The 23538-nt window shown below is 36.4% G+C and overlaps 3 protein-coding genes across 3 annotated transcripts; 2 read left to right on the forward strand and 1 right to left on the reverse strand.

The window, feature by feature from the left end:
• Positions 1-79: 79 nt before the first annotated feature.
• Positions 80-3107, reverse strand: LOC142518636 (porphobilinogen deaminase, chloroplastic-like). Its single transcript, XM_075621429.1, is given in 6 exon segments — positions 80-374; positions 376-431; positions 544-721; positions 1013-1219; positions 1488-1893; positions 2833-3107. Coding segments are annotated over 6 exon segments (1107 nt in total). The 5' UTR covers positions 3036-3107; the 3' UTR covers positions 80-317.
• A 4634-nt stretch (positions 3108-7741) lies between these two features.
• LOC142518431 (uncharacterized) lies at positions 7742-8542 on the forward strand. Its single transcript, XM_075621217.1, has one exon. The coding sequence runs from the start codon at positions 7742-7744 to the stop codon at positions 8540-8542; it is 801 nt and encodes a 266-aa protein (XP_075477332.1).
• A 13225-nt stretch (positions 8543-21767) lies between these two features.
• On the forward strand, positions 21768-23295 carry LOC142519201 (putative BOI-related E3 ubiquitin-protein ligase 3). The gene is made up of 3 exons (XM_075622139.1): positions 21768-22027; positions 22123-22495; positions 22585-23295. Exons 1-3 carry the CDS (start codon positions 21972-21974, stop codon positions 23170-23172), a joined length of 1017 nt encoding a protein of 338 aa, XP_075478254.1. The 5' UTR covers positions 21768-21971; the 3' UTR covers positions 23173-23295.
• Positions 23296-23538: the final 243 nt, after the last annotated feature.

Here is a 23538-nt window from a genome sequence, read left to right on the forward strand (position 1 = left end):
GCAGATCCTTGACTCTGAAACTCCGATCATGGATTCGAATATAAAGCGTGGAAAATAAGTATAACTTGTATGACATTGCTGATGACCGTGAAACCAACGCGAATTAACTTTTTCTAAGCCCCGAGACAAAAGCAAATGTTTATTAGTAAAAAAAAACTAAAACTCAAACTCAAACTCATATGACTTATCAAAGACATAGAAAACAATGAGATGTACGCTAGTGAACAACAGCACAAAATTCTACCACCAGTATGAGAAGACGAATAAATGGCCTGCCTTATAATCTCAGATGAAAATAGAAGAGCTCAGGCGTTAAACTAATGGTCAAAGAAACCCGGACCAGCTCGTGAGAGGAGTTCCTCACCAGCATCCGATGCCCATCTTTATCATATCACCAAAAGAATATGGACCTTTTCGAGACGTTTCAAGAACTGAGGTAACACAAACGCAAACGTTAAGAGATCCATTTGACAGAAACAATGCCAATATCATGTGCTTTTCTGTCTTTTAAGCCACACTTTATTTACTGTTTTGCACACATACCTCTGGTTCCATCAGGGGATGCGACCAATGCTTTAAAAATGCAATTTCCATCTTCGTCTCTATTGGCGTATCCAGCGATTGGAGTTCGACAAGATCCCTCTAATTTCTCTAAGAACGCCCTCTCGCAGGAAACTGCTGATCTTGTATCCTCGTGATTCAATGACGCCAAGTATGTAGCCTGGAGAGAAGACAAGTGAATCTTGTGAAAAATGAACGAGCAACAGATGTCACAGAATGACTTTGGAACCATTGAAGAAGCCCAATGCAACCTCCTAAATCACGTAGCAATGCTTGATGCTCAATCTATTTGCTGCTATCCAGTAACTAAAAAAACTTTTGATGTCATGGGACATGTATTGAGCATCCAGTCAGATAATGTAATATTAGGAAGATTTGCACAGAAACAAATAGCCAAGGATGCAAAAACTTCTATTGGTTGCAAGATTTGGCAGAGTACAAAAATACAAACCATTTTTTCATCACCACTTCTGCACGCAATTCCAATAGCTCCTTGAGCTACAGCAGGAAGCATATCTTCAATAGACAGCACAGAAGTAACATTTTCAGTCATGTTCAGACGTTTCAGGCCTGCTAATGCCAGCAATGTTGCTTGGACTACTCCCTCGTTCAGTTTTTTCAACCTCGTCTGTACATTACCTCGAAAATTCTCCTGTACCTGTACAATGATCACATCGAAAACATGAGAGCGTAGTTAAGACAAGACGGCAAAATGGAAACTGCAACCTTCAGGAAGCAAGGTGACTGTCCATCCTATGAGGGAAGGTTAAATAAAAAAAATCACCAGTAGAGTTTGGAATGATGGAAAATACATAAATAATCAGGAGAGAGTAAAGATTATCAATCTACAAAAATTCAAGCATATCATATCTCGAGTTAACCTCTTATCAAGAAGAAAAGCTCAGATTTTATCAGAAGATTCTTGCCTCTAGCGATGGATATCTGTTGAGAAGTTGTGACTTCCTTCTCAAAGAAGCAGTTCCCACAATGCTACCCGCAGTAAGCTCGGCCAGAGAAGCTGCAGTCAAGCAAATAAAAGCATCACGGACATCCTCCCGTGGAAGATTGCAAGGTAATATTATCTTCTCCGGAATATAAGTTGGAACATCTTTCATCGAGTGTACCGCAATATCGATTTCGCTATTGAGAAGTGCCTCGTCTATCTCTTTAGTGAATAAGCCCTTTCCGCCTATATCTGCTAGTGGCTGACTTAAAATTTTATCACCTGTTGTTTTAATGATCACAATCTGAATCGCCCCCTCCTCAGCTAACTCGGGATGTGACTTTATCAGTTTGTCCCGTGTTTCATAAGCTTGAGCAAGGGCAAGTGGGCTGTTCTAGACGAAGAAGAGCAACATGAAAGAAGGCATTCAGTGAACAATATAGAAACTTCTAGTTGCATGCTCGAAAGTTGCTGAGAATGAATGTCAGGAGGATGGGAAAGAAGGCGTTTCTCTGATCAGTAGTAGCACATTATCGAACGTACAATCCAATATCCAATAATTTTATTAAAGGAAAAGGGAAACAAATCACAATTTCTGATGCAGTCATGAGCATGATCGGAGTATCTACTTTCAACCTGATTTTCTGGGGACATCTCAAAGCTAAATCAATCGTTGATATCAGTCATTAAAGGAGTAATGATGGTACTGTTAAAAATTTCAAGTAAATTTAGAGGTTAAATAAAAATTATGTCTCGTGAATACGAGAGTTTCTTCTGGCTAAGTTGTGGCTCATTATTGTGAAAGTGTCTTTTGACTTTCCACATTCTTGGGTTAATTGAAGAGAAGAGTTTTGGCACTGGTGTGGATTTGGGAGCTTATAAATAGTGTGTTCATTTTCTCGTTTCAAACATATGAAAATTTTATCTCTTTCAAGCATTCTCTTGCATTTCATATTGTTAGCTTTTCATTTGCCATCCGTTAAATTTTGTAAGGTACGTTTTCAGTTCGTCGTATTAGTGTCTCGTGCTAAGTCACTACTGGTTGTTCCGTTGTATCCTTTGAAATATACGTCCAATATAAGTACCCCTTGGCGATAATTTATCAGCTGTAGCGCCAACATTTGTGAATTTTTCCCAGGTATACTAATCGATAAACACGCCAGATATGATAAAAGATAACTGGCACAAGGAAATTAAGGCAATGATTCTAAATCCGATCGCTAAAAAACACTTTTGGGGATTTGAGGCCGAGTTTCAAGTTGTGCATTCAAAGCAAATGTTTGTTCCTCGACTTCACAAACCATGGAAAGAAGAAGACTGATCTTTACCTTCCCCTGGTACCAATTCTGATAACAGCAGCCATTGTTCGAATCTTCTCTTCTACTGCAACCGAAGCCCTCGCGACAAAAACTCTGCATCGTTGGGTCAATGCTGGAGATTTAAAGTAAGGCAAAGAAAATCCAACAACTGAAACTGAAGCGGCAATGAGACGAGTAGGAGCTTGATTTACAGTGGCTATGGCGGTCTCCATTGGAGAGATGGATGTGGATAGCGTTCTAGAACGAGTGATTTTATCGTCCACTTCACATCCACCATGTCAGCATAAGTGGCCGCTTTCTATTTTTTCACCAATCATTTTTTATTAATATTATTTATTTGGGATCGTGCATCGAATCACAAAATAGATAGTTAGAAAGAGGTCAAGACGTCAAGTCAGGAACTGAAAATAGAACGAGAGAACAGTTAAAAACATTGCTAAGATTCAAAATTTCAATATATTGAAACGATCAACTAGGTTGGAGAGTACGTGAGATTCATCGTTGGCCTATTAACTTGTTTAGAATGGGCCGGGAGTCTAAAGTCTTGTTTAAGTTTGATCTTGATAGACCTATTCATAGGATATCACATGTGTTATTGTTATTTTTAATTTGATCAAATAATATTAAACAATTAACAAGAGATTATTTTCAATTTAAAAGGGTAGTTCAATTTAAAAGAGAAGTTTTGTTTAAATTTTTTTTAAGTAAAATATCGGAAGTTTTTAGTAGCAAGAAAGATAATTATAGATTTAAATATTTTGGTACCAATTCTGATAGCTGATCTCAGGCAGCCACTCTGGTAGGTGACATCCGAAAGAGGAAAGGTTTGAAGGAGCAGATCACGCCCCTCTCTGAATTCGAGGATAGAGGCTATAAAGCATGAGTCAACTAAAACCCTTCCATTAATTTACTGTACCTTTGTGGTTTTATCTTCCAACTCGTTTCATTATAATTTAATGTTTTTCTGAGAACCAATGAAGCGTCCATATGAGTTCAAACCCTGGTCTGGTCTTGCTTAGTCGTCGGCTTTTAATTTAAAACACGAATGTCGTGTGCTTATTATGTGGGCAAATTTTGGTGTCCAGTTCCTGTTTATATTTTATCTGGCTTTTGAATTTCAGTCCTGGTAAGAACTTTTTTAATACTAAATAAATTTCTGTGTCGTTGGGCATTAGTCCCATTTTGTGGTTCAAGTAAACGTTGTCTTGATCTACAAGTGTTAGAAATACATTTTTAACCGATCATTTTGTTTACATTTTTCTTCACGCTCGTAAATATCACTTATCGCACTGGAAATAAAAGGAATTAGATGCATCCCTCTCATCTCTCGAGCTTTTAAACAACCATAGGTGGTGAAATCTAGGATTAGTTGAATTATATTTTAGCAGTTGACCTGTCGAAATTGACAGCTAACGATTCTGCATTAATGTTTGCAGCAGATCCTTGTGAAAATGAAGCTTGGAAAATGTAACTTTGTATGCCATTGCTGATGGCCATGAAACCAACGCAAACCAAATTTTTTGAAAGCTAAAATTATTTTTAATGAGAAAGCAATAAAGTGCTTATCTGTAAAAATATTCAAAACCTGTTTATGATCTTTTAAGCGACCGTGTTGGAATTAATAACTAAAATGATTTTCAATTATATTAAAAAGTGACAAAAATTTGTGTGAGACGATCTCACGGGTCGTATTTTATGATACAAATCTCTTATTTGGGTCATCCATGAAAAAGTATTACTTTTTGTGCTAAGAATATTGATTTTTATTGTGAATATCGGTATGATTGATCCGTCTCACAGATCAAGATTCGTGAGACCATCTCACAAAAGACATATTCTTAAAAAATAGACATTGTTCACAAATTAAATATTTATAAATTGCCAATTCAAAAAAAATTTATAAATTGTGTAAGTTTATTAGTCTGTGGATAATTAAAATAAGAAGCAAAATAATGATATTTATAGATTTTAAAAAAAAAAATTAAGAAAAGCAAGGAACATGGATTCAGAGTAGATATAAGAGGTGAAATTAGCAATATGCGTAGGGTGAAACATAATAATTTCGACTGATCAAATACTTTTCAATTTTTCAGATAAATGAGCAGTAGTTAGATTTTCATTTCGAAAGCAATGGCTTTTGAACAAGCTCGTTTACTTTTCAATTTTTCGGATAAATATGCTGGAAAAAAATAATAAATCTCACCTGCGCTGCTGTATTTGGAGATTTTTGGAAGTGAATAGTTTTGACGTTTTAAATCTCGGTATTTTTAAAACACGTGGTTGAGTTTTGTTAAATTAAAATATTGCATTCGGAGTAGGGATGTCAATGAGACGGGACGGGTTTGCCATCCACATCTCCGTCCCCGAATTCCATCTCCGCCCCGATCCCTGCTTCCGAAACTTCGGGGATCAACTTCTCATCTCCGCCTCCGTCCCCGTTTCAAAAATATTAATATTGTAAGACGATGATGAATTCGGAAAATTTTATCAAATCAAAACTTATTATTATCTATTATTATTATTGATAATATTAATATTAATATCAATATTAATAATAATATTATTATTAATATTTTTTTATTATTATTAATATTTTAAAAATTAATAATATTATTATGTTAATAATATTATTATTTTATTATTGATATTATTTTCGGGGCGGGTTCGGGAATGAGGATAGTAATCTCATACCCACCCCGAACCCGAAAAAATCGGGGATCCACATCCCCGTTTTGGGTATCCACATCCCCGTTTTGGGTTTTCCTCGTGGAGATCTAAATCCGTGGAGAAAGTTATCATCCCTAATTAGGAGGGGGAAAAAGGAAATTGGGAATTGTAAAATCATGGATAATTGATTCTACCTTTGCCCAACGCAGCAGTCCACCCATGGGTACTAATTAAACTGGAGATACAATCTCATTTAATGGGCCCATTGGCCCATTACATGGATCAAATAGAGAAGGTCCAGTCCAATCGGTAAGACTTATTTGTGTTTGGACCCTTCTTTTCCTTGCTGGCCCAAACAATACTCTTCGGTGATTATTATATTATATTTTATAAAAAGGATATCATATGATGAAGGTTTATATTAGCCTTCAACTGAAAAGCAGAGAGACAGAAAATCCATTATATTAAAATAATTAAATAGTAGGAATATCCAAAATAATTTATCTTATTTTTTTATATTATCCATTTGTCCTAAATTTTGTTTGGGCGGCCAAAAATATTTTCATGGCTGATATTTTTAAAACACTCTCTCCCCTGATTGTAATTAAAAAAATTGGCAACATGGAGAATATTATCATAGAACAATTGGTATTTTAAAAAAAATTAATGTGTTAGTTGTTATTTTGTTATAATAAAAAGTTATAGTTTGTATAATGATAAACTTTTTTACGATTTAAAATTGAAACTAAATCAAAAACTTTTGGTGATTAATTGGATGTATAATTTTTTGTGTGAAAATAGAACACGCGATTATTAATATTCGATGTACACTGAGTAACTATCAAACTAATGTATTACTCTGCAAACTACGTTAATAAGGTAAATTGTATTGGACACACCCCGTACAACATATTCGTCCAAAATAATTTTGACAAAGTGAATCAAATTTTTAATATCAAATGGCTTATTTATGAACTTGAAACCCTTAAAAGGGCGAATTGAATGCATAATTTGGTCAATGGTCAAGCAGCTTCACATGAATGTTGCTGTGTTCAAGTATATAAAAGATGAGTAATAAAGTGGTACAGAGCACAGGACAATAAGCGTGAGGGGCCCACAAGGCCCGTGAATTCCTTAACCCAACGGTCCATTCTTTTCGGCAGGGAAGTAAGTAGGGGTGGGTACATGTCGGGTTTTTTTTTTGTCTAGTTTGAGTGGGTATTTATTTTTTCGGATAGTGATTTTGCTACATGAATCTGTCCGACTCTAGAAACTATCCGACTCGATGGATACCTGATAGTGTCGAGTTCGGATTTAGGTATTCATTTTTTAAAGAAATTTTATTCCTTGATATATTTTCCTTTTTTATCTTTAATATTTTATTTTTCTAGACATGAGGATAATCTCGAAATTGATGATATGATCTCTTATAAATTCAATATGTGATATAAGACTATATTTTGATATGACTCGTAATATCTTTAAGATATGATATCATAATATCTTTAAGATATGATATCACAGTATCTTTAAGATATTATCCTTGTTTTAAAAAGAGTTTGTTTCCTAATGAAATTGGTTTTTCTATGTTAAATAGGACTCAAAGGAGAAGAAACAAAAGGGTGAGAGAGTGACGATACAGAGTAAAAACTTTCGGAGAGACAGAGATGCATTTGTACGAAGAAAAGGTTTTCTGATTGAAGCCATCTCGTGATTGATAACTTGTTGCTGTGAAGTGCTGCCAACATCCGAAGACAACACCTAATCACCGTGTTGATTAGTGTGTGGAGTTTTGAAGATTTTTTTCACTTCTCAGTTGATGCATCCTATGTATTTTGGTTATACGGTTTGTTAGAGGTTTAGGATGCAATTTGTTACTCGCCTTAATAAGGTAGTTGTTTTATTCTTTCACTAGTATTGGTTTTTGTAAACTTACAAGTTTTTCTAGTGAATTATTTTGCCCTGAGGCACCGCACAAGTATTTTATACTTGTGCATAATTTACATCTCGTATCTCGTATTATTATCATTATTCCAGCTACGTGTAGGTGTGTTAAAATCATAATTTCCACTGCATGTTGTCGTGGGTGTTACAACACCTACGCACAACACCTACATTCTGATACACACAACACTCACTCTCAACTCACACATACACTGTGGAAACAAAACTTTCAATTGGTATCAGAGCTTCCACTTGACGCTACTAAGTGAGATCCTGTTTTGTTTTGTTTTCAGAGTGAAAAGGAATTATGGAAGGATCAACAAATACTGTTTTTAGGCCTCCCGTGTTGGATGGATCAAACTATGCATTGTGGAAAGTAAAGATGAGGGTTTTTATTAAATCCATTGAAGAAAGTGCTTGGCAACGTGTACTTGATGGTTGGAGTCCACCAAAACTCGAGGATGCTGATGGAGACACACGGCTCAAACCTGAAAGTACATGGACTGTCGATGAAGTGCAAACTTCAAACTTTAATTCCAATGCTCTCAATGCTATATTTTCATCTGTTGACACAAGGATGTTTAATTTAATCACCACTTGTGTATGCGCCAAAGATGCTTGGGAGATACTCCAGAAGCACTGTGAAGGATCCGCAAGTGTGCGTAAAACTAGGCTAAGGATGGTGACATCAAAGTTCGAAACTTTGAGAATGGAGGACAAGGAGTCTATTCTAGAGTATGATAGCCGGTTGAGACAACTTTCTAATGAAGCTCACAGTCTTGGAGATCCCATGTCCAATGAAAGATTGGTGAACAAAGTTTTAAGATCTCTACCTGAGAAATTTAATGTCAAAGTTTGTGCAATTGAAGAATCTAAAGACACTTCAACAATCAACCTGGATGAATTAATGAGTTCCCTCAGAACTTTTGAGATGAATCTTGATTTACAAAAGAAGGATAAAGGGAAGACAATAGCCCTTGAAGTTTCAACTGACTCTTATGATGAAATCCTTCAAATATCTAAAGAAGTGAATGAATCTGATTTAGGTGAAGATTCTATCTCTCTAATTACTAAAAAATTCGGTGATTACTTGAAGAAAATGAGATAGAAGAAGAAAATTGGACAAAAATCTGTGTTGCCCAATATCACCACTTCTGCAAAAGCTCAAAAGTTTACTCCTATGAAAGGACAATTTCGACCAAAAACTAATTGCAAATCCAATCAAATGTCAGAAATTTGGACTCAGTACAATGCAGAGAGTGTTCTGGATTTGGACACTATGCCAATGAGTGTGCCAATCGACTTCGAAGAAACAAAGGCATGGCTGTCACTTTGAGTGATGAAGAGTCTGATGATGATCAAGGATCAAGTGAATCTGAAAATCACACATCGTTATCTTCTGTGATCAAGGAAAAACGCTCAATGCAAATCAATCCTTTGGGTGTTGCCACAGGTGTTGCAATACCTGGCCGCAACACCTATTCGAATTCAGTATGTCTTAAATCTATAACCCTTGCGGAGGCAAGTCAGTCTGAAACTCAAGAGGTAGATGATGATGAAGTCACTCTAGAAAGTGTGCAGACGATGTACGAAGAATTATATGAAGACTGGATCAAAAGAACTAAAGGAAATGCAATTCTCTCCAAAGAGAATGCTGAGTTAAAGTCACAAATTTCACGACTTGAAGTAATCTTAAGCAAGAAATATTTGGAATTATGCAAAGTCAAAGAGGAACTTGGAGAAGCAACTCAGATTCTTGCCAAGATGAATTCAAGTTCATCCAAACTTGATTCACTTTTGATGATTGGACAAAATGACAAAGCTAGACTTGGTTATCCGAACAGTCTGTTCGAAATTGGAGAATCTTCCAATACTGAGAGAAAACCAACTGTTTTTGTCAAAGGAAGTGTTGAAACCTCAAATACTACACAAACTGAAAAAGGTGCTCCATCTAAAAGGCAAATATCTACCAAGAAGTCCAAATCCAGAAAACGCCACTTTATCTGCCACTATTGTTTTAGACCTGGTCATATCAAACCCTACTGCTTTAAACTGAGAGATGATTACAAGAGATGGGAATCAGAACAGGTGTTGCCACAGGTGTTGTATAACACCCGACGCAACACTGCCAACAGAAAACCGACGGTAAAAAGGGTTTGGGTACCAAAGGCTAAGATTCAATGTTCCGTTATTTATATTTCATTAAAGACTAACATTGCAGGAATATGGTACTTTGACAGCGGCTGTTCGCGCCACATGACAGGTTCTAAAGACCATTTGATTGACTATGTTGAACTGAGGAGTGGTCATGTGACATATGGTGGTGGTGCTAAAGGAAGAATTGCTGGCAAAGGAACCTTGAATGTTGATGGACTGCCTAATCTACACAATGTGCTTTATATCGAAGGGCTTAACTCAAACTTAATAAGCATAAGTCAACTTTGTGATGACGGTTTGCATGTTAAGTTTGATAAAGACAATTGTGAAGTGTTTGATAATTCTAATACTCGTATTTTGACAGGTACAAGGTCTGCTGATAATTGCTATCAACTTGGAGAAGACTTAGTATGCAATCATTCAAAGGTGAGTGAATTAAACTTGTGGCATAAAAAATTGGGACATGCAAACTTCAAGACATTAAAGAATCTTGGTAAGTACGATGCTGTGAGAGGTATGCCTAATTTATCCTCTGGAATTCCGTATGTTTGTGGTGCATGTCAAAAGGGTAAGCAAACACGTGTTCCCCATCAAGTGTTGCAACACTTTGGGACAACACGGTGTCTTGAACTCTTGCACATGGATCTTATGGGTCCAATGAAAGTGGAAAGTATTGGAGGTAAGAAGTATTCATGCGTTTGTGTGGATGATTTCTCTCGCTTTACTTGGGTAAGATTTCTTAGAGAAAAATCAGATATATTTGATGTTTTCAAGAAATTACATGCTAAGATTACTAATCTACATAATCTGAGGGTTGGTAAGATAAGGACTGACCATGGTAAAGAATTTGAAAACTCACACTTTATATCATTTTGTGAAAAGAGAGGGATAACTCATGAATTTTCGGCCCCTAAGACTCCTCAACAAAATGGAATAGCCGAAAGGAAGAATAGGACACTGCAAGAAATGGCTAGGGTCATGTTAAGTTCAAAGAATATTTCAAAGAGATTTTGGGCCGAGGCCTTGAACACAACATGTCATATTTCAAATCGTGTGTACTTAAGGAGTGGTTCTACTATGACATCCTATGAAATCATCATGGGAAAGAGGCCGAACCTTAAGTATTTTCATGTCTTTGGGTGTGTATGTTATGTTTTGAATGACCGAGACCATCTTGCAAAGTTTGACTCTAAAAGTGACAAATGTTTATTCGTTGGTTATTCATCTAATAGTCGTGCCTATCGCGTGTATAATCTGAGAACAAGAACGACTATGGAGTCTATTAACGTTGTTTTTGATGATCTTGCAGATCTAACGGGAAAACAATCGAGGATGATATTGATGGGCTGCTGAACGAAAGTGAGACACTGCCTAACACAGATGTTGCACCCGGTGTTGTAACACTGGAGACAACACCTGCACTGGCAGAATCAAATGATGAACTAGGAAAGTATACTGAGAATGATGACAGTGTAACCAATGAAGAGATTGATATTCCCAGCAAGGTTCAGAAAAATCATCCATCATCTCAGATCATTGGAGAAACATTTGGAGGAATGCAAACGAGAAGAAAGGAGAAGGTAGACTATCGCAAAATGATGGGACTAGTATGCATGACTTCCGTATACTCTCAAGTAAGTCACTCTTGTTTTGTTTCACTCATGGAACCCAAAAATATAAATGAAGCCTTAAAAGATGAATTTTGGGTTGATGCAATGCATGAGGAACTTGAACAATTTGTTAGGAATGATGTGTGGGATTTGGTTCCCAGACCCGATAATGTGAATGTTATTGGAACCAAATGGATCTTTAAAAACAAAACTGATGAATCTGGAATTGTTGTGAGAAATAAAGCTAGGCTAGTGGCTCAAGGGTATACTCAAATTGAAGGAATTGATTTTGATGAAACGTTTGCCCCTGTTGCCCGGATTGAATCGGTTAGACTTTTACTTGCTATTGCATGTCACATGGACATAAAATTATATCAAATGGATGTGAAAAGTGCCTTTTTGAATGACATCTTGAAAGAATAAGCTTATGTAAGCCAACCTAAAGGATTTGAAGATCCACACCACCCGAACCATGTCTACAAGTTGAAGAAAGCACTCTATGGACTTAAACAAGCTCCAAGAGCATGGTATGGAAGGCTTACTGAATATCTGCTTGACTTAGGCTTCAAAAGAGGTGAGGTTGATAAAACCCTTTTTATTCAAAAATCGAAACATGATATTCTTGTGTGTCAAATTTATGTGGATGACATCATTTTTGGTGCTTCTTCTCAAAAGCATGTTGATGAATTTGTTAAATGCATGTCTACCACATTTGAAATGAGCATGGTAGGAGAATTAAGTTTCTTTCTTGGATTGCAAATTAAACAAATGCATGATGATATCTTTCTATGTCAATCCAAGTATGCCAAGAATTTGGTGAAGAAATTCTCTACTGAGAACACTAAGCACATGAAAACACCAATGGGGTCGACTGAAAAATTGTCCAAAGACGATGTTGCTGCCGGTGTTGACAACACCCAGTATCGCAGCATCATAGGCAGTCTTCTTTACTTAAGTGCAAGTCGTCCCGACATCATGTTTAGTGTTTGTTTGTGTGCTAGGTACCAGGCTGATCCAAAAGTCACTCATCTAAAGGCTGTCAAAAGAATTTTGCGATATATATCTGGAACAGTTGACTTAGGTTTATGGTACACCAAAGAAACAAACACCAATTTAGTGGGCTTTAGTGATGCTGACTGGGCTGGAAACTTAGATGATAGGAAAAGTACCACGGGTGGGTGTTTTTATCTTGTTAACAATTTGGTGTCATGGTATAGTAAAAAGCAAAATTGTGTATCTCTGTCCATTGCTGAATCTGAATATGTTGCAGTTGCTAGCTGTTGTTCACAACTTTTGTGGATGAATCAAATGATTAAAGACTATGGTTTCAACAGTGACACCTTAATTGTATACTGTGACAATTCAAGTGCAATTGATATTTTAAAAAATCCAGTACAACACTCTCGAACGAAACACATAGACATTAGACATCATTTTATTCGAGATTTGGTTGATAAGGGTACAATTCGAATGGAATTTGTTGGAACTGAGAACCAACTGGCTGATATCTTTACAAAACCATTGGATTTTGAGAGATTTTCCAATCTTAGGAAGTCTCTCAGCTTGTGTACACAATGATCACTCACGGATGTTGTCCTCGGTGTTACAACACCTGTGGACAACACCCAGCATGCATGTGCATTTTATTTTTAGGATGCTAGACATATTACATACATCCTGCTTTGTGTGAAGCATGTACAAGTGTAGGATACTGAATGGCGTGGTCTCAGTTGTGAATCAAACTTTCCATCAATATTCTCCAAAGAATGGTGTGTGCTCAATCTAAGTCATAAAGCTGTTGAGGATGATCGTGTACCACATGATCTTGTCCAATGTAGATAATGACTTAGAAAATTCTTGAGCAATATGGTAAAAAATAGAAAAGAGAATAAAATAGAACAAAAAAAAAATGTTTAGAAGAAAATGGAAAAAGCTACCTAGAGGAGTCCAATGAAAACCGTTCTTCTAGTGTGGAAACTACCACTTCTAAGTCAAAATACAGATGGAAAAAGATACCTAGAGAAGTCCTATGAAGACCGTTCTTCTAGAGTGGGAGCTACCATGTCTGAATTAAAAATGTTCAAGAAAGTTTGAGTCCAACTTGTGAGTGTTGCCAAGAGATGTTGCCAACACCTAAGTACAGACTGATCACAGTTTGATCACATGCGTGTGCATTTCATTTTTTATCATACTTTAGGCATAAATTTAAGTCATTCATACTGTTTTTTTGTGAATTCATCATGTCCAGTGGGCTACCAATTTTTTATTCATGAAATTCGAAGAACACCCTAACCAACGTAATTTTGAAATATCTTGATTTCTAACTGTTTGTGGGGTTAATTCGACGTGGTGTTTTATCCTGCCTGATTTCTTGAAATAATGATGGCACTGTTTCAGAAAGTTACCGTTGGGTGAGAGTAAAAATTGAGTTGAAAAAGTGCTGAAGTTGCGGCTCAACAGAATGTTACCGTTGGAGAGGTGTGCTTAAATATTTAGAGATAAATAAGGAACAACTCTACGGCTTACTATTTTTCCTCATATTCTAAAATCTCTCCTACCCTAACTATTTGTTTTCTTTTACGCGCAAAAGTATCTGTGTTCTTCGTAAATTTCTGTCTTCTTCGAACTTCCCTACTTTGCTATTCTCTATTTCGCAGATGGCTGGCTTTGATCCTCAAGACATTAGGAGTGAAATGGCTGCGAGCATGGGCGACAAATCACCTGACACAACACCCACAGCCGCAACCGATGTTGTGGGCATGGAAATTGTGGGTGTACCAGAAGAACCAATCCCGCTGGAAATGAACGCTCCTGGTGAACCTGGGAACGAAATCACTGTCGAGAATCCCCCAAATTTTGAGGTCGTGAATAGAGTCTTTCCCCCTGCTCCTATGCGCCGTAAGTCAAAGAGACAAGCAGGGTTCGATCCTGACTTTGTCCCTACCAAGAAACCAAGGGCATCCACCATCCCATTTATTCTGGACCCTGATTTCTCATCTGGAGACGACTCCAATGATGATGATTTTGAGTTGGTGGCTCGCCCCAAACAAACTGTTGCTGCTAAGGAATCTGGTTCTACTTCTGGTAGTCAAAAGCCAAACCCATTCACGGATTCTCATGAAGCTGCAGAAGAACAATCTCCTGGTGAACCTGAAGATGATGAACAATCTTTGGCAGAGTTTCTTGCTCAGCTCAAAGAAGATAAGGCCGCCCGAAAACAAATGGCTAAGGAGAATGAACCTGACTCAGAAATGATGAAGGAATTCGAGCAAAACCGGCCTGGTGCCTCTGATGACTCCTCCTCATCGTCTGTATCTGACTTTGAATATGAGGAACAAGGTGATGATGCATCTGAGGACATTGACTCTGAATCTAGCGAGTCTTCTGAAGATGATGCTACTGATGTTGCTGCCGGTGTTGAGGTGGATGTTGACAACACCGAGCACAACATTGACTCTGCTGACTATGATGTGAGTAAGTCTTTTTCCCCCAAATTTTATTATGAGGATGCCTTGGCATTATGGCCGCTGTTTGTTCAGAGAGAGTTGGTTGAGGAGAAAAATATTGATGTCACTGCCTATGGGAAATACAACCTGGTTGAGTATCTCAAAAACAGAAAGTTGCTATCCACAGTCACCACTGTTATGCCCTACTGTCGCCGTGTGGTGTTAGAATTCTACTGTAATCTTCTGTGCAGTGTTGGACATGAGGAATCGGTGAAGTATGGGAGAGTGTTTGTTCGGGATCATATCTACAAGTTCTCCCCGTCGGTGATCAATGAATTCTACAACACTCCGGATCTTGAGGAAGCTGACGAGGATCTTGACATACATGCTGTCACCTCTGTGCTCACTGGAGGTGTGATCCAAGTATTCCCCGACTATCCCAAGAAGCTGAGCGCTGCTAATCTCACGTCCTTCTACTCTGTCCTACATAAGACCTCCATTTGGAATTGGACCCCGTCAACAAATTCCACCACTGTGACCAGATCTCAAGCCCTGGTTTTGTTTAATATTGGCACTGGAAGGGCCTTTAATTTTGGGAGGTTGGTGTTCAGGACAGCATTAAAATATGCTGAAGGGGACTTCAAGAAGACTAAGCTACCATATCCCTCACTGATCTATGGGATCTTGGAGTCTCAAGGGTTCATTAGGGACATTGATGAAGATCTCTGCCTTGTTAGAGACTCCCTGAAGATTGATCTGCCGTGGGTGACTTCCAGTGTTGCTCCGGATGTTGGCAACACTGATGATACAACATCTGAACATGTGCCTGAGACAGCTGAACAGCCACCTACAGATGTTCCTCCTACTGGTTATGTCCCACTGTCTATCTCCTACATTCAAGCTCAGATTGCCTATGGTCGACAACAGATTGAAAATGCCAAGAAAACCATTGAACATTATGAAAATCAAGTGGCTGACTATGGGCTTCTGCTGGGTGAAAGTGCCCATTCTGGACAAAAAGGGGGAGTAGATATGTAGATACAGATATAGCTGGAACCAGTGGAGCAAAAATGGCTGATGATGATGCCAGTAATGAAGGATAATGAGATTTTGAGTTTTTTTTTCTCTCTTGATGGTTTTAGTATTTTAGTTGTCCTTTTATTCTCTCTGATCTTTGTCCCTCCTGATTAATGAACTATTTCGGTGTTATGATCTGAATGTTGCAACATCTAACATACAACACCTGTGTGAACTATATTTTTCATCAGGGGAAGGCTTAACGGTAGAATTCAGGGGGAGTCAACTAAAGTTGGCTGAGTCACTGATTTGCTAACTCAGGGGGAGCTGAGATGTACAACCATTTTTGGGTTGTTTTGTCCAGAAAGGCAAAAAGGGGGAGATTGAAAGGAATTTTAATCCTTGATATATTTTCCTTTTTTATCTTTAATATTTTGCCTTTCTAGACATGAGGATAATCTCGAAATTGATGATATGATCTCTTATAAATTCAATATGTGATATAAGACTATATTTTGATATGACTCGTAATATCTTTAAGATATGATATCATAATATTTTTAAGATATGATATCACGATATCTTTAAGATATTATCCTTGTTTTAAAAAGAGTTTTTTTCCTAATGAAATTGGTTTTTCTATGTTAAATAGGACTCAAAGGAGAAGAAACAAAAGGGTGAGAGAGTGACGATACAGAGCAAAAACTTTCGGAGAGACAGAGATGCATTTGTACGAAGAAAATGTTTTCTGATTGAAGCCATCTCGTGATTGATAACTTGTTGCTGTGAAGTGCTGCCAACATCCGAAGACAACACCTAATCACCGTGTTGATTAGTGTGTGGAGTTTTGAAGATTTTTTTCACTTCTCAGTTGATGCATCATATGTATTTTGGTTATACGGTTTGTTAGAGGTTTAGGATGCAATTTGTTACTCGCCTTAATAAGGGAGTTGTTTTATTCTTTCACTAGTATTGGTTTTTCTAAACTTACAAGTTAGTGAATTATTTTGCCCTGAGGCACCGCACAAGTATTTTATACTTGTGCATAATTTACATCTCGTATCTCGTATTATTATCATTATTCCAGCTACGTGTAGGTGTGTTAAAATCATAATTTCCGCTGCATGTTGTCGTGGGTGTTACAACACCTACGCACAACACCTACATTCTGATACACACAACACTCACTCTCAACTCACACATACACTGTGGAAACAGAACTTTCAATTTTAAAAAAAAAAAAAAAACTTAGGTTTTCTCATTTTGTGATTACAATAAAATTTATCGAAAAAAATAGATTTATCAAATTAATCATGTCTGATTTCCACAACAAATTAAACAATAAAAATTCATATTTAAAACTATTTAAAATGAATAATATTAATTAACAAATGTTTTTTCAGAAAAAAAATATGTAAATTGATGCATCGAGCAGAGTAGGTAGTCCTATTTGAATTGCATTTAATTTTCTGAGTTTTATCTATTTGATTAGTGTTTCAATTCAGTTATACTTAGTGGGAGAGACATGAGACATTTGTCATATATGTTTAATAAGCTTGCAAAGTCAATCACGGAAAAAAAAAGTAGACAAAATATCTTTTTTTGTCATTCAAGACCTAAGTCTATAATTTTGTTAGGAAAAAAAAATTTGGTTCGGATGGTTCGAGTAAACATTTTTTACTTGAACCCGACCCTACTATAGGTTCGAGTAGCCCGACCAATTATTCGATGTACCCGGAAAAATACACCAGATCCCGAAGAATTATTCGATTTACCCGGAAAAATACATCCGATAGGATTCGGCTAACCGGATATAATTGCCCTCCCCTAGAAGTAAGCGAAGGAAACCTAACGTACGAAGTCGTATCAACACAAGTATGGCATGTTTCCCGATATTATATTATTATTAAAATAAATAAATAAATAAATATTCTGACAAAGTAACCCATGAAACATCACAGCTTTGAAGATGAGTATTTATTTCTTTATTATATATTATTAAAGAAAAATATATAGAGGTAAGTACTCATCTCTGATTTCTCTTTTACCTTTTTTATCAACTCAAGTAAAAGTTTAAAAGGAAAAGGCATCTTCTGTAAATAAATATAAATGTGACAGTGTTGGGCACCCTTTATTTTGGTCCCAATCTATCTCAATATAATTTGATTCTGAATAAAATAATATTTTTGTATTATTAAATATAAAAACTGAAATATATATTATATTGGAGCCAATCACAAAAATAAATATTTTTTTTATATAATTGAGACAGAGATATAGTGAAGTATGATTTTTGTCCATATTTTGGGAAACTCAAATGGCTATAATATATTTTTTAAAAAAAAAAGGAAAAGGAAAAGAAAGAAACAAATGAAGCTTTGAATCTGTCAGAGTTTCACTCTCTACTGTAAACCTATTTTGGGGAGAGGGGAATCTCTAAAAAAAATGTGGTGAAAAAGCTTGCGCTTCACATGTGGAATAATTAACCAAATTTATTTAATTTCCAGTACAACTTTAAGTTGAATGCAATGTGCAATGTAAAGTGGAGTAAAAAAGAGAGAAAAGGAAAAACCACCAAGTCAAGCTCCTCAATGCATTTGCCATCAAAAGAGGGGAACCACCATATCATCATATCTATCCTTTGCTTTCTTGAATCTTTAATTATTTTTTTCTTCTTTATTATTTTCATCATATAAAAGTAATTAATCCAATATTAAACGCCCTTTCGACATATTAAACTGTGCGAAAACGTATTTTCTAGCATGATATTTGTTCAAAATTTGCACATGATAAAAATATAAAAAATAAAAATGAATTCGTTTCTCCATATTATAACTATCTAAGTTTATTAATTTGCTTTTTTGGTGGTTGTATTAAAATAGGAACCGTGGTGGTGTTGATGGAAGCAATAATGGAGTTTAGAAAAAAGATGGGGAAAGTTGCGTATGAATTCTTAATGGAGAATCCCATCCATGCCATGCTTTTTTGGGCTAATGATCTTCTTGGTAGAATAGGTGTCTAATGTGTTAACATTTGACTTGACGTTTATCCACTTTTACATAAAAATAATTTCTATGTAATAATATTTTAAGATTTTATTCAATCATGATATTTATTTTATCTGTATACACATACAAGTTATATAGATAAAATCATTGAATATATAATATGATAAAGTCATTGAATATACAATAGGTACCATGAGACATATCTCTCAACGTAAGATCATGAAACTCATTAGGAAGCGTATTGTATATATTAAACTGGTTCTTAGTTGATTCAACCGCTTAAAATAAGAATAAAGGTAGCTCGAACTCGAGACTGACATTCGTGATTTAAACGCCCAATAAAATTTTGATTATCAAAACACAAAATTTTTATCTTCAATTTCTCATTCGGTGTAAAAAAAAGGGTACACGAACACTTTTAGCGTAGGAATCTCTATCATTGGAATTAGATTTTTTCTAGGTAATCAGAGCAAAATGAGCCTTGAGTTATAACATAATGTATGCATAATATGGCCATTTTTAAAATATTTCACCGCTCACCACAAATTAAAAATCCATTTAAAAAATTTGCATTAGTTTCAAGAAGTTGGAATTTAACCATAAAAAATACATTATAATGATCGAAAAACTTTTAAATTGTTTAATATATGGTTTTAATGGAAGCGTTATAATGCGTGCAGATGGGGGTTGGGTGTCAACTCTGACCGCAATGCAAGCTTCGATGTTACATGTGGAGCACTGTCTCAACATGATTTGGAAGGACAAGATTCACACACATATTTGATTTTAAAAAAATTAGTGGACCCTCATGTATGTGTGGCTAAATCTGGGCCCTTGGTTCTATCATGGGGGTAGTGTCCCTACATGTAGGATGGAATCAACCCTCTTTTATTGCATTTAAATTATTTCGATGTCTGTAATTATGATGTTAGATTTGATTAATATATAGTGCAAACCTCAAACAATCCGATGGGATATATTTTAGTGCCGGACAAGTTCTGTGTGTCTCTATAATTTGACCTAATATGTCTGAACAACAGCATCAAAAAATATGGAACTCACACAAAAAAAAAATAAAAAAATAAAGTTTGTCAAGATTTTATCGTACATGGATATTTAATGGGGAAATTACCAAGAAAGAATCGTTATATGCATAAATAATAAATAAAGAAACGCAGGGTCGATGTGTTAGGAAAAAAAACAGGCATATTGTTCGTAGCGTTTTTAACCGAGCCACTACTAAACAGATTAATAAACATGCAACATTAAACTTAATAATAACAATTAAAAATCGGAAACCAAATAACTTAATCATCTTACAATCCAAATGAAAACAGAACAATAACAGCAGTCTTAAACATTAATACGACCATATCGATAACATAATTCTGAACAAAAAAACGATAAACCACATACAATCTCCATTGGACCACCCCAAAAAAAACTCAACTGCTCTAGCCACTATCCTGGCCGTCCGAACCGTCCAACCTTAGACATGTCCCATAGAATGGAGTCCCCAAAATGAAAACAAGGATGTGAGCAACAATCGCCTAATATGAGAATGCACGAGTATACAAACTGATATGATGCATGCGAAATGCAATATGATCGAATATCAAGGATCAAATCAAGAATCTCATGCTCAGTCTAGAGGCGCTTGAGTGTGTAGTCTCTGATCTGCCCTATGCATGTTTTGGCTCTCACACTCATCATCAAGACGTGGACCTACAATGTCCAGATCATCAGAGCCCGCGGGTCACGTCGGACACTGTAGCTCTCGATGCCCCATCGTCCACACTACAGAATAGGGTAAGCGGCCCAAGAAACGAGGTATATCTCAAAAGATATCATGCTCAACATGATATATCATGCATAATATGCCAAAAAAGTAAAATATGTATAGTACAACATATAAATACTTCATTGAAAATAAAGATTCGGATCATTACATTTAGCTCAATGGGTCAAAATTTGGCGTCAAAACTGTTGCAAAGTAAAGTTTCTTTTCTATTTTATTATATAAACGAATCGTGTTAGTTAGTCAAAATGCACACCATGCATTTATTTATATTATATTAGAAACCAATTGATTAATTACCATGTATAATTTATAAACGAAGAGGTTATAAACATATACCTATTTTGATTGAATAGTATTTATTGCACTTAAATTATAACCAAATGCGTGTATTAATTTTGGTGGGTTGTGTGTAGAAAGTGACCCAGACCAAACCAAATAATAGTGGTCTGTCCACATGCATGCTTTGATTCTGACATATATTAGCGGTAGGCACGCAAGATAATGTAACTTGGGGCATGGGCAACCAACGCATTCATTTCTTTCAAACAAAAACCTAAACTTTTTCTTCAGTCTACCTTGCAACATTGATCACCCATCCAATTTATGGTACAAATAGGTATTATCTTTATATGTTTTTTAGTACAAAATTTAATTCGATATTTAAAAAAACGCATCGGATTTTGGATAAATAATATATGGACATATTTATTTAATTAAAATTAATGAATAAGAATATGGATCATCCAAAATTGGGTGTACCATTTCCCAACCTCCACTGCTCCTCCACACCGCCACGATGCTCACCCTTCGCACGTGCATGAGAATTTCACTTTGTTTGTTACAATAAACGACAAAATCCATTATAAAATAAAATAAATATTTATAGAATTATATATAGTTCCAGAATAGCCCTTGGTATTTGGCCGAATTATCGATCTGACCAAATCTCTTTTTACTCGTGCTTTATTTAATTTAATCCCATCTCACACTGGTCAACAGAATACGAGGAGGAGGCTTTTGGTCACCGAATCATAAACAAATCTTTTCCATTAGTTGGTTGGTTTAATTTATGTATTAATAAATCATTATTATTTTTTTAAAAAATAAATAAATTCTCGTCGGTTTTAAAATAAGAGTTATAAATATAAGTATTACTGAGCATCTATTTCAAGCTTAGTGTAAAGAAAATAATTCATTTATATATAATAATAATATTATCATATTTAGATGGTGATTTCGACTTATCCCAAATTTATCATTCACATGTCTTTAAATCCCTTTAAATAAACCAACACCCCTTGTTTTGCATGACCATTTCTTCTCTCTTTCATATTTTCCCTCCACCTCTCAGTCACGAACCAACTCAAGCAACACTAGAGAGAGAGGATTTTCGTTCGGGTTGTTGTTATTGTAGTATAAATTCACGTCCAGGCTTAGGTGAGGAGAGACAATATCATTTATTTTCCTACGCTTAACGAAGAAGATACATCAGGTTTTGATGGCTGTTGAAGCTCGGCATCTCCATCTTTCTCCTCCGCAGGTCCTTAGCGATGGGTAGGTTCAGGATGGGTTTTCGATTTTTTGCATTATGTTTCCTGGATGTTTTTCGTGGTTTATATGGGTTTCAATTCTCTGAATGAATAATGTAGGAATTTGATGATGAACGGTGTGGAAGTTAATGGAAATGTCTATGGAACTCCGATGGCATACGGTGTGATGACACCTTTATTAGGGATGAGTACGGCGACGGGTCCCGCGGTTCCTATGCACGGCTCTGCGTTCTCTAATACCGTTACGCAAAAAGCTCTGGCGATGAAATCTGATAGTGGTATCACCTGCGCCATGCCTGTTTCGAGGAAGCGTTCGAGGGATCCGGTCAGTCCTCTGCTTTCGACATTCACGAACGTTTTACCGAGTCAGGGTGCGAATCATCGTTGCGGTTCTCTCACTTTTATCGGAGAGGATATCTCGTCGCATATCCAACAGCAGCAATTGGAAATCGACCTTATCATATCCCAACATGTACGTACTCGTCGATATTCTCAGCCAAGTTACATTTTCTATTACAATTCAATGCATTTGCAGTTTTAGTAATGAAAATATTTTGACAGACGGAAAAGGTTAGGATGGAAATTGAAGAAAAGCGTCGAAGATATTCCAGGCGGTTCGCTGCGGCTGTTCGAGAGAACATAATAAAGAAACTGAAAGCAAAAGAAGAAGAAATTGAAAATATCGAAAAGTTAAATTGCGCGCTGGAGGAGAAAGTGAAATCCCTGTGTGTCGAAAATCAGATATGGAGAGATTTGGCACAGACGAACGAAGCTACTGCAAATGCTCTGAGATCTGATCTGGAACAAGTCCTTACCCATGTGCAAGATGAACAGCAACATAATCTGATGCAGCTGCGCCGGTCCGATTCGGCGGCGTTGCTGGACGACGCAGAGTCATCTTGCGGCAGCAACTTCGAGGAAACGGACACGCTGGCGTCGGCCGACAACGCACGTTACGGGGAGAAACACGAGGGGGTCAAGAGTACTGGGAACAGGATTTGCAGGAGCTGTGGGAAAGTGGAATCTTGCGTGCTGCTTTTGCCTTGCAGGCATCTGTGCCTCTGTGCTGTTTGCGGGTCGTTTCTTCACACTTGCCCCGTTTGTAGCTCCATCAAAACCGCTAGCCTCCATGTTAATCTCTCCTCGTGATTCTGATTTTTCCTTTTAAGAATTTTCGTCCAAAAAAAAAAAAAGAAAGTCAAGTCAGTTTGTTATCTTACAATTACCGATTGAAATTCAAATCCAATAATAAAAAATCTTTCAAGGGGGAAATTAATTAGCGCAAACGATGACACGTTTGACTCTAGCTGTAGTGGCAAAAACAACAGGGTCGGATTCGCAAAACTCGGCTACCGTATTAGCCGTTTGTATAATGTGGCACGACAGCCTAAATTTTTACAGTTTTAAAAACATTACGTGGGCTTTTTATTTTATTTTTTTAAAATACCTTCAGTAAATAAGTCGAGTTTGAGACAAATCCCTATCCTCGTAATTTCAGGATGGTATCTTGTATTT

Source organism: Primulina tabacum, chromosome 11, assembly GCF_025594145.1.
Source record: "Primulina tabacum isolate GXHZ01 chromosome 11, ASM2559414v2, whole genome shotgun sequence".
NCBI lineage: Eukaryota > Viridiplantae > Streptophyta > Magnoliopsida > Lamiales > Gesneriaceae > Primulina > Primulina tabacum.

Excerpts from the sequence above, each read along its gene's own strand:
- LOC142518431 (XM_075621217.1), top strand. The coding sequence starts at position 7,742 with ATGGAAGGATCAACAAATACTGTTTTTAGGCCTCCCGTGTTGGATGGA.
- LOC142519201 (XM_075622139.1), top strand. The coding sequence starts at position 21,972 with ATGGCTGTTGAAGCTCGGCATCTCCATCTTTCTCCTCCGCAGGTCCTT. Across the intron at positions 22,028-22,122 it reads CCGCAGGTCCTTAGCGATGG|GAATTTGATGATGAACGGTG; the intron begins GTAGGTTCAGGA and ends TGAATAATGTAG. Across the intron at positions 22,496-22,584 it reads ACCTTATCATATCCCAACAT|ACGGAAAAGGTTAGGATGGA; the intron begins GTACGTACTCGT and ends ATATTTTGACAG.